The 14,585-nt window shown below is 39.7% G+C and overlaps 1 protein-coding gene across 1 annotated transcript in view; it reads left to right on the top strand.

The window, feature by feature from the left end:
- The window catches only part of LOC137946727 (carbon catabolite repressor protein 4 homolog 6), a 44,385-nt gene extending 32,449 nt beyond the window's left edge, over positions 1–11,936 (top strand). Inside the window, exons 9-16 of the mRNA XM_068793039.1 lie at positions 3,148–3,235; positions 7,113–7,205; positions 7,507–7,539; positions 7,622–7,710; positions 7,808–8,747; positions 9,956–10,041; positions 10,502–10,586; positions 11,626–11,936. Of these exons, the coding sequence (XP_068649140.1) occupies positions 3,148–3,235; positions 7,113–7,205; positions 7,507–7,539; positions 7,622–7,710; positions 7,808–8,747; positions 9,956–10,041; positions 10,502–10,586; positions 11,626–11,697 (1,486 nt within the window). The 3' untranslated portion in view covers positions 11,698–11,936. The remainder of the gene's footprint in view (positions 1–3,147; positions 3,236–7,112; positions 7,206–7,506; positions 7,540–7,621; positions 7,711–7,807; positions 8,748–9,955; positions 10,042–10,501; positions 10,587–11,625) is intronic.
- Positions 11,937–14,585: the final 2,649 nt, after the last annotated feature.

Genomic DNA, 14,585 nt, shown 5'->3' with positions numbered 1-14,585 from the left:
ATTATGTCAAGAAAAGCTGCCAATAACAACATGGAGGGAAGGAGGCAGAGGAGCACCATCTAATAACAACTTTGGAGTCTCCTTCCACAATAAGCAGACCGTTGAAACGATCCTGAAATATACAGAGGCTGTGAAGAAGACCCGAGAGCTCAGCCGTAGTTGAGTCCACAACGCCGAGAGGACCAGAATAGGATATAATCGTTGAGCCTCCAGGATCAAAGATCACACCACCAAAGCCAGCCAAACCTAGATTCCCAAAAGTGATGCCATCAAAGTTAAGCTTAAAGTAGCAGGTTAGGGGAGACACCCAAACACCCACCTGGCTGGGTGCAGAAGGGACAGACATCTAAGCAATAACTTTCCAGTTGGTGCAGATAGGAGCACATGAGAGACAAGTAAATTCTTTCCGAGTGCAGATCCAAGAAGAAATGAGGCTTGTAGCAGTATAGATCACCTTAGCTGCTGAGCGGAAAGCACAATCAAAACACCTGAAATTTCTCCTTCTGCAGGCACCAAGGGATTTAAGCAAGGCAGGCAGCTAACAGGAGCTTGCCAAGACTAGGAAGGTGAACCCCGAAGGGGTAGCAGCACATGGTGCTCAGGTTAGGGGGGATGCAGAAACTGAGGCCCATACTGTTAATCATAGAAGTCCAGACCTTCCAGGCGAAAGAACAGTGAAGGAGAAGGTGGCTAATAGTCTCGGCCTCCAGTCTACAGAAGGGGCAGAGTGGATCAGGAGCAATATTGTCATGCCTAATAAGGTTGTCAGTAGCGAAAATCTTGTTGTGGCAAGCACTCCAGAGAAAGAATTTCACCTTGGGAGGAGCCAAGAGACTCCAAGCAATGGTAGCCGAGTGAGGGGCGGGAGGCCATATCCAACCCATAAGGTGACGATAGGCCAAGGAGACCAAGAAATGCCCGTTGTCATCAGGAAGCCAGGTCATTCAGTTAGCCACATGGGGATGAATCTTAACACTGCCAAGTCCGTCAATCAAGCCAAAAATGGAAATGGCCTCCTCATTAGTGAGGTCACGTCTCAGACGAAGATCCCAAGAGTCGTTTCCCCAAGCATCGGAGACAGAGAGATCACGGCATGTGGTGAGCTGAAGAAGCGGTGGGTAGGATGTGGCACGAGGGCCATCACCCAACCACCAGTCCGTCCAAAAACATAAGCTGGATCTCTTTGATCTTCCTACCTAGGTCTCCCCCTTTTCTCCTTAAGGTTAGACAAAGTGCTCTAGAAACCTATTCTTGAGAGAACGGAGACACTGATGCTTGTAAAGTCTTCTTTAAGTGGAATCCCCTCCTATTATCTGTATTTTCTTCATTGCCCGATGAGTGTGGCTCGCAAAATAGAGAAATTGATGCGGCTCTTCCTTTAGAGAGGTGCTGAATCAAGCATCACCTTGTTAGGTGTGGGACGTTCTCAAGCATAAGAAACAGGGAAACCTTGGCATCAGATGCATCAAAGCAGTGAACCAAACTATGCTGGTGAAATGGTGCTGGAAAATTAATAGCTGCAGGGACACTCTATCTGGGCCCCTACGGTGCACCACAAAGTCAGAACAAACTACAGTGGCTGGTGGTTAGGAGAAGGCAACCTTTCCATGCTTCCACCATTTGGAGATCAATTGCCTGATTCTTCCCCATGATCCAAGGGGTCTGGCAATTCCAAGTTGGCAAAGGCAACAAAGTCAAATTCTGGCACGATAGCTTGGGCAAGTCAGAAACCCTTCACAGACCAGCTCCCTATCACTTACTGACTTGCTCAACATTCCGATCGGGTATTGGCAGAGGCCATCTCTGCTAGCAGTAAAGCCAGCACTTGGCTTGAGAAGAGCACTCAGAGATCCTGAATTAGAAGAAGCCCTCAGCCAGCTGCATCTCCTTAGCAGCATGTATCTTCCACGACACTTTGGAGGACCTTTGTATCTGGGCTCTAGAAGCGAGGGGTGAACCGTTGCAAGTAGTTTCAACCTCCTTAATGGTGACTTGTCCCTTGTCTCTTGCTGCCCCCACCAGCCTGGTCTTTGTTAGCTTCTCACAAAGCGAAATTCTTCATATGAAGCTCTCTTCGTGGAAAATCCTAACGCTAGACAATTTAAGCAAGAGGGCTACAGCACTCCCCAACCTCTCCTGTCGGCTTTGTTCCAACTTGGATGAATCTGTTAATCACATTATGGTGCATTACCCTTTCGCTTAGAGAGTTTGGTTTTTCTTCCTCAACCTCTTTGGGCTCAACTTTTGCATCTCGGACAAGTTTCCTTGTTCAATTGGTGGCTTCCCCGATGCCAAAGAAAGGTAAAACCTTGTTGAAAGCCTGTGTAGCTTTCGCTTCTTGGTCTGTCTGGCTTGAGAAAAACCAGAGGCACATCCATGGCAAATGCTCAACCTCAAATTCTGTCTCCTTTCATGCCTTGGATAACATTATTTCTTGGCTGTCCACGCCGAAAGCTTTTTCAGCATTTTGAAGCTGGTTACACCCAGGATAAATGGATGCTGATTGCTTCCCTGATTGACCCAAAGCCTGTCACATTCAGCTAGAGTTCCCTCCTCTTCATGGTTGCATCAAGTTCAACTTCGACGACAACTCTTTCAGTAATCCTGGGCCAGCAGGTTTTGGAGGAATCTTTAGATCCAACTTTGGTGAAGCTCTTCTCTCTTTCTTTGGTCTGCTTGGTTTGGATGGTACCACCTTGGCTTAATAGACTGCCTTGGTCCAATGGCTAAGGACTTTTAGAGACCGCTTTCTGAGTAGCCTCATTGTGGAGAGTGATTCTCTCGTTGTCATCAATTGGTGCAGCAAACATGCCCATCTCCTCTGGCATCCGTGCTACCTTTTATTCGAAACAATGGACCCTGCGTCAAATGTTTCCTCTTGGAATCATGTATTGAGATCAGCTAACAGCTGGGCTGACTCTCTTGCTAGAGGAGTAACCCTTCAATCCCTCATTGTTTGGGACACCCTCTCAGGCCTCGTAATGCTCCTTTTGGCCTTGGTCTTTTAATAAAATCATCTCATTTTCAAAAAGAAAAAAATGAAAATTAATCTATGTATTCATTCTTGATTCCTACATTATTTTGTAATGACAGGATTCCACTTTTCCCTAAAACTTGTTAAAATTAATTATTGCTATTTTCATGCAGTTCTCATTCAGGAGGATCTAACAAAGTAGTTATTTGCAACATACATGTGCTTTATAATCCTAACAGAGGAGACATTAAGCTTGGCCAGGTATTGCTATCCACAAAATGGAGAAAAATGCTGTTATGTCATTTTAATCGCACTTTGTTATTTGACTATCAGTTATTTGATTTATGTACATCCTCTGGTTGTATGGTTGAGAACTTGATAGCAAAAAAATTAACCAATTTGTTTTTTTTCCTTTATTTTTTATTTTTTTTAAAAGAAAGTGTGATTTATTTAAGAAGGCCAAAATGCTAGAGAATACTGAAAAAACAAACTTAAAGGTGGTAGTCACAACATCCTTTGTTACTCTCTCAGCCATGCAGTTTGCTGAACAATCAACATGAGACCACTTTATTGCAACACATGCAAGTAAATTATGAGGAGTGGCCATTCAATCCCTCATTGTAAGGTGCCCTTATAAATTTTGTTTTCTCTGCCCTTTGGGCTTTGAAATATTTCACCATCAAAGCATTGGAGATTGGTTGCTACTTATGCATAGCATCAGCTCCCAATCCTTGTAGCCTAGGATCACCTCCTATCGGTTGTCTCAAATTAAGCTTTGATGAAGTTCATTTGGAAATCCAGGTACAGTGGAATTATAACATATCACAATGGCACGGTCCAGTTTGTTTTCTCAGGTCTTATTGGCTGGAAGGATTCAGCTGAAGTGGAAGTCAGAGCTCTAAGTTGGGGCTGCAAGCTTTCCTTTGAAATTTTTTTTGCTCCTTTGATTGTCGAAGGTGACTCTTTAACTATGATAAGCTGGATGAAAGAGAATCTCAAGCCTCCATGGCAATTTGGATTCATTCATGAAGAAGTATTGGACATTTTTAACCTTATATGGTTTCGTGGTAATACAATTAAGGGCTGCAAACTCTGTAGCCAATGTTCTAGCCAAAGAGGCAATCTCTAGGCCTTTTCTTACTATCAGGAAATCCTTTCTTATGGGTCTGTAATCTCGTCTTTGTTCTGTGTATTATTTTCTTCAGCTTAATAAAAGCATTTTGCCATTAAAAGAAAACGACTCGAATCAAACAAAAGATATTCCTGTATCTACATGGAGGCACGATCAGTTGCCTCACCAGCTAATCACTGACTTCCAATCTCCCCTAACCATGAGGGGTGCTGTAAAATGAGAATGATAGATCTATAATCCACGAAGAAGCACAGATAATTCTGTGGAAGTGAAATCATTGATTGTCAAAGGACTGACTTAAGAAAGAGTGACAAAACCATCTGGCCATCTAAGCCCACAAACCCCGTTGCCCCAAGATTTTTGAAAGGGCCACAATCTACATTTATTTTGATAGAACCATGGTTAGGGGAAATCCAAGCAGGTCGACAAGGCTGTCTGTAAACTGAGAGATTAGCTACTAATCTTCAGTTACTCTGAATGAGATCACCAGAGTGTTCGTCGAAGACCTTAATAGTGCAAACCCGAGAAATAACTTGCTGAGAGATACTATCAGTGAGCCAGCCAACCATGGATGATTTGTGAATAAAATTTCTCATATTCTTCTCTACCCAGATCCTCCAAGGAATGAAAGCATGGCAGAATTTCTAGAACTAACCTAATCTATGAAGGCTTATGGATGAGCATTGACAAAATAAGCTTGCTGAAAGAAAATGGAAAATATTGATGAAGCCCAATCCTTGTGAGAAGTTACAGTGAATCAAGATATAATCAACTCACTCATCACAGATGCCACGAAGTGTGCTAGTATAACAATGCCCATTCCCTTTTTCCTGAGCTTATCAGATGAGGAAGAGCTCAGATGTTGAAACTCTTCCTTTAACAGTTTTCACATAAAAAAACAGCGTCTTTGGAGGTTCTTGAAACTTCCATTCAAAAGCAACACATTGATTCTGAGTTGTGCTGAGCTTATTCTTACCATTAGATTGAAAGTTGTGGTCCTCTAAATCAGCTGGAAGGTTGCAAACAGCAGCTGTTTCAAACTATTAAGGTTTCTTCTCAGATGTAAATTCCAACTAGTATTTGAATCACCTGAAGGCCTAGCATCAGCAACAGGAAGTAGGACTTCTAGCTATAGAATACAATTCATGGTCTGAATGACAAACATCCCTCTTCCTCTTACGAACTTCAACACGATCTTGGGTCAGGTCATGTTTGGCCACAATGAGTAGTTAGTAAAATAATAAAGAAGTTGCGCTCCTGAGTGAGTCAAGTAAGATCTAGTCATAATTTAGGAGTCTTAGAGACTCAATTAGGTCCAATAACAGAGCACAAGATAGAGAAAAAATCCAGCAAGGAGGAGGAGACAAGTGGCACCTAGAAGGAAGGGCAAAACTCTCAGAACAGGTCACAGAAAGGTGGTGCCACCAGTGGAGGGGTAAAAGAGTCAAAGAAGATCCTAGGAAGGAGGAGCTAGCTTGTCGAGGGGGAAAATAGTTCTTGAGAATTCTCTAGATAGAGGCACCAGCCAAGCTAGGGCAAAATTGTTCAGAGAAGGCTTTAGAAGTGATGCCAACTCGGCCAGAGAAAAAATAGGAGAAGCTTGCTTACCTCCCAAGCAAGTGCACTCCCAATACTTAATCCCACATTGAAATTGTAGAATTAGCTACTCTCCCAACTATAGATAGGGAGTTCCACAAGCCATCTAATCATCTTTCATCAATACAATCTTCTTTATTGGTGTGAGCCAACCCAAGGTGTCTTGACTGATGATATAAAGGTCAATAGGTGGTTAAGTGAGACCTATCTGCACTAATTAATCTTGACTGATGATATAAAGGTCATTACGTAGATTTAGTGGGTTCACATGTGGCAAGTGTTACTCAAACCTATCTTTACTAATATATCTTAGTTCTCTCAAGGTTATTTTAGCACGTGGTCCAGTGTTCTAGTTAAGTGCCTTATTGTTTACTTAAGTGAGTGCTGGTCATCGAGAGAGTTGCATGTTAATAGAGAGTCTCTTATAATGAGTCCCTTGAACAATCTAAAAGTACTTAGTCTCCTTAGAGTTCAATTTATTCTAAAAAACCATTAAAAAGTCAGTCTTTCTATCCTAGTTTCCACGAGTTTCGTCTAAATTAGAAACTATCTACCGTATGAAATGTGCCAAACTTCATACAATGAGATATTTCCTTATTTATACAAAACTCTCGTCTAAAGAGTCTATAACAGTTTTGCCTGAACCCTATTTTGGAAATGCTTAGTTCTCAGACTTCCACTTCTCATATTTCCTCCAAACATATACTGTTGTGTTACTAACTATTTCATCTATCTAACCATAGTCTTCGTCTTTAATCATGTGCTTCTGCCTCTTATGTTTTTTCTCTTTATGTTATTGGACATTTCTTTCTGTATGTGATATGTAATCTGGTTTTGTTCTGTGTACCGCTTTAGAGTGCAGTATAATTCTTTTGGTGAAGTCTGAACTTCTGAATTTTCAGACAGGGCGCTTCACATATCAACTGGATGGATGATAACTTGTACATTATGCATATGAATTATTTCTACAGAAATAAATGTGTATAGGTGATTTATGTTTTGGAAACTTACCATAAAAACTTTCTTTTTAATTAGTTGTTCTAGACTAGATTTAACATTGATGCAGAAATTTTGAGGTTCTAACTGACGTATTAGTGGCCAATTGAGAGAGTAGTTTGTTTCAATGAATTTCCTTTTTATTTTTTGGTTTGGCAAGATACTTGGCAGTAGAATTGTGTAGTTCGACTTGAACACAAGGGATGATTAACATACTTGGGGGAGGATTTTTCCTCTTATCTAGTTATGTGATTGTTGATGCAATATCTCCACAGCTCGTCTTGCTGTCCAGATATAAGCTAGAAGGCTAGTTAGCTTGGAATTGTTTGCATATTCTTTTCAAACATATTAAGATCTATTACATCTGGAAAGTAAATACTGGTTTCTTCTTAATGCTTGATGCATGTTCAACAGGTCAGAGTTTTACTGGATCGAGCTCATGCCATTTCGAGGACCTGGAATGATGCTCCAGTTGTCATTTGTGGTGATTTCAACTCTACACCGAAGGTAAGCTTATCTATGTTACGACTTCCGTGTTGTTTATAGGGTTGGTTACTTTCACAGTATTGTGACTTGCAGGGTCAACCTGGTTGATTTGGGACAGACTTGCTCGTTCTATTTTCTGCACGTTCATGCTGACTCACCCCAAGTCCAAATTCTGGACTTGGGAAAACTGACTTAGATTTCATTGGGACTGAGTTTGGTCCTAAGTCTGACTCAGGATTCCTTGGTTACATTTGTATGTCTGAGGGTTTCTGTTTGAGGACTGAAAACTATTGTTTTTTGTTTATTCCCATCTCTTGACCAGAGTCCATTATACAACTTCATATTGGAGCAGAAGGTAAATCTTCATTATCCCCCACTTTCCTTGATTTTAGCTGAAATTCTATGTAGTTCTGCAGCACATTTTCTCATGGTTGCAGTTAAGTTTGTCTGGACTCTCTAAGAATGAAGTGTCAGGACAATCTTCTGCTTGTATTTATGCCCCAAGAACAAGTATGTCCTATCCAGGGTAAGGTGTATTGTAGTCCAGCATTATCTTTATGAAGGTTATTTTACTCTTCATGTGCATGTAAAAAGCCTTAATTATAACTGATCTTTGGCAGCAGGGTTCAATCAGCTTCCAATAATCCTAATGGGTCTCATGTTACGGTTATTGATAAGACAAATAACATCAATCAGAATAGTTTCCCAACCCAATTGGGGGGTCAGCGCAAGTCTCAGTGTGATGGGGAAGAAGCATCTTTGCAGAAGAGCTCATGGTCCTCTCAGTTAATGTCTGAAGGTTTATTTGATTCGATTTCTGAGGGTACATTTGCTGATGGCATTGAATTCCTCACAGAACACACTGACAAGGTCTCAGGTGAATTCGTAGAAGAGAAGACAGATGATCAAACTCTCTCCACAATTGCTCAAGAAGGCCAGCTCAAGAATGCATCTTCATCAGTTGACTCAGCATCAGATCAATTTAGTGCATTGGTTGGTAAGGTGGATGAAATTGTGATTGAAGAATTGCATCTTTCTGGAGATCGTACTGCTTATTCTTTAGAAAACGAAACCCCTGTGTGCAGCACAAAAGATGCACCTACATGTGAAGTTAACTGTGACAATGACAAACATGTTCTAGAAGAGGCCAAGCAGTCGGCAGCCTTTGTCAAATTGGAGATTGAGTTGGAGGCAGATGATACAGAAACATATAGTCTTGGTGTGGATCCATGTCCTGGTTTACCTAATGTCTTGTGTAACACGAATGTGACCGATGGTTCTGGTTATGGAGAAAACTCAAGTGAAAATGAAACTATCTCTCAACTTAATAAACATATTGTTGGGGAAAAGGGACAAGTCAACTTACAGAGGTCTGATGGGTTGAGTCTTGGTGCAGAAGATGATTCCATGCTTCCTGTGGATATGGGGGCAATTGATGTGGAGAAAAAGACTTATGACCCGTACTTGTGGACCCCAGAGGAATTGGCAGCAGCATCAGGAAATGCAGAGTGCAACCATGTGGAACATTCTTTGAAGTTAAAAAGTGTTTACACAGAAGTTGAGGTAGATAGTCATGTAGTGTTAATTTTTTTTGAATATTGATTACACACACACACGCACACAACCCTTGGCTGTGGTGAGACTTGAAACCTAGACCTCACAATTAGAACCCCATCCCATGTGATTATTGAGCCAAAAGCCCAGGCCACCATGTAGCATTAATTTCTTGTTTCTCTTAATGCTGGTTCTGTTTATCTTTGGTCCTCTTTTTGTTGATTAGTAAAACTTGTGCTTTTGAGCAAGGCTCTCTGAGTTGGTGATATATATTTCACATTGCCAAGTCATTTCAGATTTTGTAGTAGTATAGTAAGGCATTTGTTTTTCATGCCTCTAGGCTCTAACTACATGTCTGCTCATGGCTTGTATGAAACTATTAAAACGTCATAACAAAATGTCCTTGTCAGGATCCAACTTTAGCTTGTGAATTTACTAATTTGGGCCCAATAGGCAAACATCTTGCCCTAGCACCATTTTAGTTTGAGTCTGGGTCCATCCCAAAATGACTATCCACTTGGGAGACGTTGCTCAACCTTATAACCCAAATACCATTTCTGAACATATCTCAATGTTGGATTATTCCCACTCAACACTCTCTCTCACGTCCAAGCTACATATAACAGGTTTGAGACGTAGGCTCAAACTCCCACCCAATGGAGTATACAACACACTAACTCTCAACGGAGCACAGATTGGGCCTTGGCTCACATATACATCCTGCTCTAATACTATGTTAAGATTGAGTCCAATTCCATCCCAAAATAACTAGCCACTTAGAAGGCCTATTGCTCAATCTTATAAACCAATGGACTTTCTTGACACTCTCCCTCACGTCTGGGCTTATACACACAGATAACGGGCCTTAGACGTGGACAACATTTATAAGGCATGAACTTTACAGGGAGCAAATTGGGCCAATAGGCAGACATCCTGCTCTAATACCATATTGGATTGACCCTGGTTTCATCCCAAAATGACTAGTCACTTAAGAGGTCTATTGCTCAACCTGATAGCTCAATACCATTTCTTAACATAGTTCAATGTTGAATTTTTTCCACTGAACATTTTTGTTTTAACAAAGTTTTCTTAAAGCAGGAATCTTCTAGAAAATATTGGATGTTGTTCCTATTCATTTTCTCATGAGCTTACATAGATTTGAAAATCTTATGTATTCAGAATAAAAGTTTTGGCAGTAATTACTTTTTTCTTGACAGGATTATGCTGGAACAAGAGATGCAGGTGGAGAACCACAAATTACTAGCTACCATAGAAGATTTATGGGCACTGTTGACTATATATGGTAGGTAACTTCGAGTTTCTGACTTTATTGATACTGAATAGGTTTTATTAATTCGTACAGAATACTGATTCTGAAATTAATTGATAGTTTCACATAGTAGGATTTCACTTTTGGTTGGTTTTGTGGTAGTAGCTGAAGAAATAGTCATTAGAGGCTTAATGCTGTTTTGCAGGAAGAAGTAATTAATGTATTTATTTGTATAAAATATTAGAAAGGAGTCAATTTATCATTTTTCTAATCCAAAAAATAAAAGAGTTACTCTAGTGTTATGGCAGAAGGGTATTTTCATCCTTTGAACTTATCAGATGGGTAACTTTGAAGTAGTAACTGACTTGTAACTTAAAAGAAATGAAGGTGATTTTTGGATTAATTTATGTTTATTCTGGGTATAAATTTTGTTTCTCCAGACTCAATTGTGGTAAACAATTTAAAATCTCATCATTTAATTCACACAATACAGGTTTTCAGAAGGTCTACAAACTGTCAAAGTTCTTGATACGATACCCAAACATGTCCTTCAGAGGACTCCTGGATTTCCAACCCGGGTATGGCTCTCTACTCTTTGACTAGGTTTCTGCTGTCATGTTGATCTGATGCATAGGTTTTTCTGCGAGCAGCCTGGTGCTGATGTGTGGCCTTATCCTAACATCCAATTAACTATTCAACATACCAAACATTTTGTATGTTATTTATAAAAGAAGCAAAAAATTATTTGTGGTTAAAGGTTACTTTCATTAAAATTGGATAACCTCTTGCCTTAAGAAAATGTTTATAATTTTAGTCTGTCAATGCCAATAGTTATTAATCTTATATTAATTGCCACCTGTTTTAGAAATAGGGTAACCTAGGTTTGGGTCTCAATTCTCAAGCAACTTCAAATGTGACTTGTTGCCTTGAAAGCAGTCTAACCTCCCTAGTCAAGTGCTTTGCTTGTTGCCATGAGGTCCTAAGCTTAGTTAGTGCCAAGCAATGGCCATTCTCAATTTTGCGCTTTTCTTATCCTTACATTCTTATTGATATTGTTGCCCTTATTGCATGTATAAAAACCCTCTTGTATTTTGCCTCACTTGGAAGTCTCTCTTCAAGAATTCACATCATCCTTGTTGTCATGATCTATATGCCTCCATCTCATCATGCAATATATGCTAGTGGAACTGACCATCTTCATGTTCTTAATAAGTGGAAACTCCAGAACTGATTTTGGTATAAAACTCCTTTTTCTTCTTTGTGTAATAGACTAGATTCCATGCTTATCAAGTGGTCTTAAACTTTTGACGAAATTATAAATTTTGCTATCAATCTTGCGTTTGGGCCAAAGAAGAATGTAATTGACAACTCCAAAATGATGATGATGATGAAATAATTATAGATCATTAGTCTTTGGTATTTCTGTGCCAGAGAATGCAATCACTGAATTTTAAATTTTGGTTGATCCTTAAAAGGAGTTTTCTTATAAAAGTTGAGTTATTGACCAATTTTAGCTGCTTGAGATTTACACAAAAGACTTAGGGATCTTGAAATGTACCTTTATGAAGTTTCACTTGAGGTTCAGTGTCATTATTCAAAACATTTTGTTGCTTGCAGAAATGGGGTAGTGACCATCTTGCCCTAGCTTGTCAACTGGCCTTTAAAGACTTGCCAACGAAAAGTTCGTAAGCTCTTTCTTTTTCTTGCATGGCTTCTTGCTGAATGTTTTCTTTTAAATTTGTTGATACTAGTCCATCCATTTGCATAGTCACAGATCTTTATATGGAGGGTAAGCAAAGCTGTAAATAATTGAGAAAAAAACATCTAGTAAAACAAATTTAAATTTGTCTGGTTCCTTATCTCACCTGATATGAAGTAGAAGCATGGCCTGAGACTAAATAGATGTCAACTGGAATTAAAATTCCGCAGAAATTACTGTGGGCATGAATACGCATGTTGTGTGCACTTGACTAACAGTACACGCAATATTCAAGCTCTTGTAGAGAAATAGATCTATGGATACCCATAGGGGTGGCATCAAATCGAGCCTAGCTTGATTTGAATATTTCGCACTCGAATTCAAACCCAAAAATTTTAATTGAGTTTGAACCTGAGCTCAATTCGGGTTCAAGTTCCAACCTACATTTAAAAGTACAAATATAAAAAAATAATAATAATAAATAAAGAGGATGTTGTGATGACCTTGGTACCATTGAACTGTAAGGATAGGGATGATTAGAGAAGTTTAAGACTTTATAATGGATTGTACTAATGTATAATAACCAACTTAATAGACCTAAAAAAAAGAGCAAACATCTCTATCAACAATGTTTATTCCATTGGCAAATAACAACATTAGATGTTGAGTGATCCAAAAGGGTTGAATGATTGATCGTTTTTTAGGTTTAAGGTAAATAAGAACAACTATCAATCAATTAAAGAGGGAATTGATGAGAGAAATTAAAGGGTATTTTGTGTAAAAAAAAAAAAAATTATGCTAACGAGTCGGTCCACAAGCTAACAAGCTAAGCTTGGAGAATTTCAAGTTTGACTTGTTTATATTTAGCGAGTTTTATTTTAAGTTTGAACCGGAGCTGAACTCAAGTAAAAACTGAATTGAGCTAATATTTTTTCAAACTGAACTCGAACGGTTTGCAAACCAGTTTAGCTTGGTATCACCCTTAGATATACATTGAACATTGAACATGTTTCAGATCAATAGAAAGTTTGGGTGTTATGTGCTTGGATAATAATTGTAGCCTCTATTCCTAGAGGCCTTTCCATTTACAGCGGTTAGCCGCCTGTTTCTTGCGAGGTCCATGTGAGGAGATTCTTGAACAGAGTCATTGTGTGGGAACGGACATTCATGGATTTCCCTTATAAGGTGCCGCAATTCAGTAAGTATTTTGCTCATGATCTTCAATTTATCCCAGGTTTCACATACTTCTACGGTTCTACTATTCTGATCAGAATGATAAAAAAAAAAAAAAAAACGTGGCTCGACCCAGCTAATCAAAGCGGTTTAATGGGGACCCAAGATCAAAACAAGGTTAGAAGCCTGCGGCTATCGAGTTGGGTCAGTCGGTCCAATTGGAATAAAATAATAAAACATGCCAAGATTATCATGCAAAAACCCACAATATTTAATATGATGAGAGGCTTTACACGAGGGTATTTACAGTACCTGATGGGAGAGAGGGAGAGAGCAAAATAAATGATAAAATATTAAAGCAATTCGTTTCTTTGGAATAAGATCAGAAAAATTCTGTTTTAGGCATAAAAAAAAGGCATTCAATATAGAAATTGGGTTTTTAGTAAAAATTAAATGATAGTCAAAATTTTAAGATTCTGATGGTAGAAATAAGAAGTGGGGAGAAGAATGAATCACAAAAAACAAAAAAGTAAAAAAAAAAAAAAAAAACAAGTGCTTCCTATAGAGATTGTAATAAGCTAACCATTAATTTCTAATTAACCTTATAAAATTTATTGAATAAATATAAACTGAAGCACGAAATCTTATCTTCCTCGGTACGATCAGATTTAGTAAAAATCACTGGCGGTCTCTGTTTCTGTTTGGATCTTCGGCTCTCTGGTCACTCTCAATGATGGTCGAAGGTTCGAGTGAGTGAATGAGATTGGGACCAAACATTATATTTATAAGCCAAAGCTTCTATCAAACTTTTCCGTTTGAGTGAGTGAATGAGATTGGGAGTAACAATTGATTCCGAGCTAAAACGTAGCAGCAGTTAATAGTTAAGATGAAATTGCGTGAGGCCACCTACGGTTAAAACCTCCGATGATAATTAACAACCCTGGGAGGAGCAGAAGGGTTGACGTCCCCCGGGAAGATCGGATGTCTGTCGGCGCTGCTCGGAAAAGGAAACAAATCCAAGGGGTTCTCAAAGCTGATGGAACAGGATATTAACTCAGAAAAAGCTCCCTTCAGATGCAATGTTTTCCTTTTCCTTTGATAATACGGTCTGATTCTGACAAGGTGCTTGAAAACTGACAAAACCCTGTCCGCTCCCCATCTGAACTGCTTCACCTGTCTCCCTCCCTGTTCTATTGCTTTACAGCATGGACGAACTGTATATCTATTTTTTCCTCATGACATAGCTGGCAGGCAGCCCAAGAAGCAGCACTTTCTCCCGCGGCAGAGAAGGGACAAGGGAGAGAGAAGACTTTTAACTCCCCTTATGGCCTTATAGAAGAGGGCCTCCGTCCTCCGTCCTCCATTTTTGCCGGAGAGAGGACCTGCCCTCCTTCTCCTTTGGCCGGAGGTGAGGAGGGAAGCACCTCCCTCTTCTCCCTTCTCCCCACTTAAAAGCCTTAATTATATTCCAGTTTGCATGCAAAGGAAAACATAGTACGCAGGGAGAAGGCTGGAAGGCTGGTTGGCTTTTCCGCACAGCAAGAAGAGCTCTCAGGTGTCTTGGATCGACATGTTTTTGAATTTATGATAGAGTCCACAACGGTCAGAATTGGGTTAACCAATTATAGTTAATCGGCAAGAAAAACGAGAAATGAGAACTGGGCCCACATAAAAAGTGTGACGAAGGTCGTGGAAAGTCGTGGCG

This window comes from Aristolochia californica, unplaced genomic scaffold (genome assembly GCF_029961685.1).
Source record: "Aristolochia californica isolate CCGP_79_NKW_82.1479 unplaced genomic scaffold, dmAriCali1.0.hap1 SCAF_12, whole genome shotgun sequence".
NCBI classification, from domain to species: Eukaryota; Viridiplantae; Streptophyta; class Magnoliopsida; order Piperales; family Aristolochiaceae; genus Aristolochia; species Aristolochia californica.
This window is presented reverse-complemented; position numbering and strand designations above follow the sequence as displayed.